The following is a 5,365-nucleotide window of genomic DNA, read 5'->3' on the forward strand; positions in this document are numbered from 1 at the left end:
CTTCTCAGAGAGACTCTGCGGGAAGTGCTGCATCTCCTAAGGAGCACTGGTAATCCTCAGGTAGAGTATATCATCCGCATCATGAAGAAGTGGGCCAAAGAGAACAGAGTGCCTGTCTAAAACAGCACCACCAAGAAAATCAGGTCAGCTGCCCTCTTTTTGTGCATATCTAGAGGGCATGGAACTTAGCCCTCTCCTCTTCATTCACCCCACCTGCCTGCCTGCGCGCGACATGTGTGCGCGCGCGCGCGCGCGCGCACACACACACACACACACACACACACACACACACACACACACACACACACACACACACACACCCCCCCCTCTCATCTTTGTAGTCTTAGCCCTCTCCGTTCACCCTACCTGCCTGCCTGCGTGCACGCGCACGCACACACACACCCTCTCATCTTTGTAATCTTCTTTCAGGGCTGGTTTACACACATACCGCACGCACGTACGCACACCCCATCCGCCCCTCATCTTTGTAGTCTTCTTTCAGGGCTGGTTTATCGTTAAACATGACTGCCAAACTCTCAGATGGAGCAAGAACAGTACCACAGTTGGACTGTAAAAAAATTTCCATGAGTTTGCTAAGGAGCATTTCTTTGAACAGAAAAGGGGGATGAATTTCATGCTCTTTCCATCCAAATCTTAGTGGCATTTTTTTTGTTCTACACCGATCTCAGTGTCTAGTCCAAGGATTTTCAATCTTTTCCATACTTTGATTCCAACATTCAGCAACTCAACCTGCCTCTCACATGCACTCCAGATTCCTTTGTACCAACTCTAATAGTACTGCAGAAGATATACTGTGGCAGTTGGAGAGGTTTGTATTTTAAAATAGTTCTCGTGGCTTCCAAAGAAGAATCGTCTTTAAAATGGCTCAGCAAATCTGCTTCAGCACAATAATGTTGAAGACAAATGGAAGAAGGATTGTGTTATCTTAGGGTATGTCTACACTACCCCGCTATTTCGAACTAGCGGGGTAATGTAGGCATACCGCAATTGCAAATGAAGCCCGGGATTTGAATTTCCCGGGCTTCATTTGCATAAGCCGGGCGCCGCCATTTTTAAATCCCGGCTGGTTCGAACCCCGTGCCGCGCGGCTACACGCGGCACGGGGTTCGAACCAGCCGGGATTTAAAAATGGCGGCGCCCGGCTTATGCAAATGAAGCCTGGGAAATTCAAATTCTGGGCTTCATTTGCAATTGCGGTATGCCTACATTACCCTCCTATTTTGAAATAGGAGGGTAGTATAGACATACCCTTCGTGACTGACTTAAACAGTTAACATGCTTTTAATATTCCTGGCCTATTTCAGGGCCAGCGTTCCAAGCAACATCCATTTTGTAGATGGATCCTGCTGACCAATTACTAGCCTCTTTATTGCTTTCCTTTTTGTCCAAAACGATTTGTTATCCCTTGTCCAAAGTCAGATTGATTAGTTTCATGTTCAGAATTAACCACAAATGCAGGGCTCCAAAATTGCTTACTTATTTTCAAGGAGGATAATTACAAGATTTGGGGGATTACTTACCAAAGCATGAGGTCTGATTGAGCTGTTTCTTGCTATTGAGCCTTATTCTGCAAACATTTGTGCATGTTATTAAGTTTAATCATGTGAATTGTACCATCAGTTTACTTTTTGGAAGGATAAAGTTATTTATGTTTATTTACAGGATCAGACTGTTTGTCAATCGCTATCATAGGACTGGAAGTTAACCTCCTCAGTGGTTAACTGTCATGTGTTTGCTTGACAGTTTTGCTCAGCAAATATTCTGCTGTGTTTCAAGGGGGTCTGAACAGGGAACTGTGGAGAATCCTTTTCAGGACATAGCACTTAATCCTAAAGAAGGTGAAATTATAAGAAAAAGGCACAATGGATACGATGTAGAAACACATTGTAGTGTTTACAGTACATAAGATTTGTACATTATTTGTAAAGAAAAACTGCTTAACTTACAAAGTATTTTTGTACCTTGCTAGAAAGTATTTAATTTAACACTATGCTACTTGATTAATACTTATACTTGGATTTTCTGTACTTTGATTAAAAATTATACTTGGATTTTCAGTCTAACTTCTTGCTTGGCTTTGTTGCCTCATTATGATGAGGCTGGTAATTGAGATGACAAATTTATTTCACTTCAGAAGTGGGCAGATGTGTAAATTGACTGAATGCCAAATCAGCATTTCATGGTCAGATGAAGATGAACCATGTTAAAGCAGCCTGACCCAAGAGCCTATGTACTTACCTTTGATGTTGGATTCTGAAATGAGGGTAGCTGGATAACCCTTATATTTGTAAGTGGTGTTGGTTCTGCTTTTTCTTACTCCCGAAGAGATTCTGAATTCTCCCCAGCTTCTAAAGAATAGGCGCTTATCTTTTAAGATATCAGTAGGTCTCTGCTGGAGATAAGGAACTTCATTTACCTTTTATCATCTTACTACAGCAGAAGCAAAGGTATTTCTGCAGCATGCCCAAATCTTCAAACAAGAACTTCTACCTGTATCACAATGTGATGTCTGGAATGATTTGAGAGGCTGTAGGTCACCTGCTTTTATACAAAAATAAGAAAGGATTCCATTTTAAGGACCCCATCATGATAGTGGTACAAATAAAGTTCTCAAACTGACAGGAACAAGGGTAGTGTCACCATGTTGCAAAAAGAGACCACATAAAATGCTGTCACCAAAGGCAATTACATAAAACATTCAATTTGTAAGAGATATTTTTATTTTCCTTGACAGTCTAATTAACTTGAAAACAGTTTGGAATGGCTGCTGTGGGTCTTGGTTAAAGCTACAGAAAAATCAGTGTGGTGACTTTGTAACAGATGTTAAATGCAGCTAATCATTCTGTTCACTGATGCTTAATCAGCAGGAAAGCCTGAGAACCTCCAGATCCACTGCTAATCTTTAACAAGTTAGGTGAATATCCCACAGCAACACATTTTAAGGCACTGTAGACTGGTAGACAACAATAATTAAATCATAGGACTGGAAGAGACCTTGAGAGCTCTTTAATCTAGATCCGGCACCCAAGGCAGGACTAAGTATTACCTAGACTGTCCCGGACAAGTGTTTGTCTAACTTGCTCCTAAAAATATCCAATGATGAAGATGCCACAACTTCCTTAGGCAATTTATTCCAGTGCTTAGCTATTCTCACAGATGGGAAATCGCCTTTTTCTTCTTTGAGGAGTGTCCCTGTGGGTGTTCCATCATAGGTGTCTGAGCACCTCTGTGCTTCTAATCGAGATTTTAAGTAGCTGTGCCCATGTTCGACTGAGCACATGGAGCAGCTGATGCACATCATTTGAAACAGCTACTCCTCATGTTCAGCCAACCATCCCTTCAGTTCCTTCTTTTATCGTTGTCAGCTTCAGTAGGAACCCAGCAGTTGCCCTCAAGCATCAGTTAGTGTTATCATTTAGATAGTTATTAATAGCAGTTTCCTAGTTTTTTCCTCAGTTTTAACAGTCCGTAGTTAGTAGTGTAGTTGTTAAAAAAATTCATAGGACAACTTGAGTTAGTTCTAGTTCTAGGTTTTTAAGGTTCCTGCATTCCAGTAACGGCTGTTTTCTTGGGACATGCTTGGTTCACCTGGCTTTAAGAGGGGTATAACCTGCAGGCTGTCCATTCCCATCTCAGACGGACATTCCCAGTGTGTTCGCTGCTTAGACGAAGAGCAGTCTACCTCCCAGTGCCCCCACTGCAAGAAACTCACCAAAAGGACCAGGAAAACCAGGGAGCTATAGTTAAAAATGATGATCCTTGAGAAAATGGTCTGACCTGCTTCTGACCCAGAGCACACTACACTGCTCAGGCAACCGTCTCCTGAGACAGTAGCTCCCGCAAGGTTGAGCCCCAAAGGCTCTTGATAGGGCTCAGGTGCCCAAGAAGATATCCCATTCCTCTTCAAGCTCTGACTCCCCCTCAAGGTAATGCTCTCTCCATAAGAAAGCTGCCCTGGCACCAGCTGCACTGAAGATGCCTGAAAAGGAAGCAACTGGCAAGTCCGACACCAACAAGGGCCAAGACTCTAAGGAGGAGGCTTGATCCTCCTCCAAGGCACCAACAGAGGCAAAGCAAAAGCCTCTGGTGTTGGCACTGGCCAAGGCACTGCTGGCACCGACCACAGTACCAACCAGACCATGTTCAGCACTGGCACCGAACGCTACCATGCCACTGCCCATGGCACCATCACTCTGAGCCCATATGAAACAAATGGTGCTGCCAATGCATGCTAAGCACTCAGCACTGGCAATTCAACCTACATTGCCACAAACTGCCCCAGTACCAGCTCCACTGCCTAGCACAGTAGTCCCCAAACTTTTGGGGCTGCTGGGCGCCCAGGGGCGGGACCACACATGCGCTGGGCACCCGAGACGCAAGAATGACTCGGACCGGCTCTGGTCACCAGGCAGGTACACATAAATGCCCCAGCGGGCACCATGATCTCATGGTCTCCTCGGTGCTCGGGAAGCTGTTGTTCAGCACCAACAGCACCCCAAATACATCCCATTTTAGTTTACCCTTGCGGGATCAGCTCTACCATTGTCCAGCGACAACAGTGATGACAATCCTCTGGAGATACATACTCCAAGACATTGTTCTCCTAAGCCGAGCAAACAGCCTCTCCAGTGGAAACCATCGCAGTGGCTGCTATCACCAATCCCTTCCAGCTAGCTGTACTGGGACCCATGGGCTGCATACCAGACACAGCAACCACAACAGCCACAGCAACCTTCCCCAGCACCCAGGTCCCAGGCACCCACCACCTGACCAATCTCTCTCTGAGGGAGAGGAGAAGGCAGAAGATGTAATGGGTGAGGAGCAAACATCTGACTCTCCTCCATCCACTTACCTGTCATCTTCATCATCTGATGACACAATCATGCCCCTACCTCCAACTGCGGGGATGATTTCAAGTCATTCCAAGAGCTCTTCAAAAGAATGGCACACTCCCTGGAAATCCCATTATCAACCGTGCCAGAGAATCAGCATAAGCTGACAAATATACTTCATGCCTCTCCTTATGCCAGGCTTGCATTCCCTATGATGAATCCAGCAAAAACCATCTGGCAGATGCTTGCAACAATATCTGCAACATGGAAGAGGTCAGACAAAAAGTATTACATAGCCCCCCCAAAGGGGCAGACTTCTTATTCTCCCACCCTACTACAAATTCTCTGGTGGTGGATGCTGGTAACAGGTGGGGTCGGCAACAAACAGCCTGCACAACACCTTATGACAAGGACGGGAAGAGATTGGATTTGTTTGGGAGGAAGGCGTACTCTTCAGCCAGCCTTCAGCTCAAAATTTTATACAGTTCTTCTTGTGAAATACACTCACAACA

At 45.0% G+C, this 5,365-nt stretch overlaps 1 protein-coding gene across 3 annotated transcripts in view; it reads left to right on the plus strand.

The window, feature by feature from the left end:
• IFT56 (intraflagellar transport 56) overlaps positions 1 to 2,078 on the plus strand; it is an 83,972-nt gene extending 81,894 nt beyond the window's left edge. For 2 of the 3 annotated variants that reach the window (XM_006127813.5, XM_089780778.1), the window contains 2 exons: positions 9 to 143; positions 1,684 to 2,078. In XM_006127813.5, coding sequence (XP_006127875.2) covers positions 9 to 120 — 112 coding nt within the window. In that variant the 3' untranslated portion in view covers positions 121 to 143; positions 1,684 to 2,078. Of the gene's footprint in view, positions 1 to 8; positions 830 to 1,683 lie in introns of all 3 variants that reach the window. The other variant, XR_003090266.3, reaches the window with a different exon arrangement.
• Positions 2,079 to 5,365: the final 3,287 nt, after the last annotated feature.

The sequence above is a fragment of the Pelodiscus sinensis genome, chromosome 1, assembly GCF_052426305.1.
Source record: "Pelodiscus sinensis isolate ZL-2025 chromosome 1, ASM5242630v1, whole genome shotgun sequence".
NCBI classification, from domain to species: Eukaryota; Metazoa; Chordata; order Testudines; family Trionychidae; genus Pelodiscus; species Pelodiscus sinensis.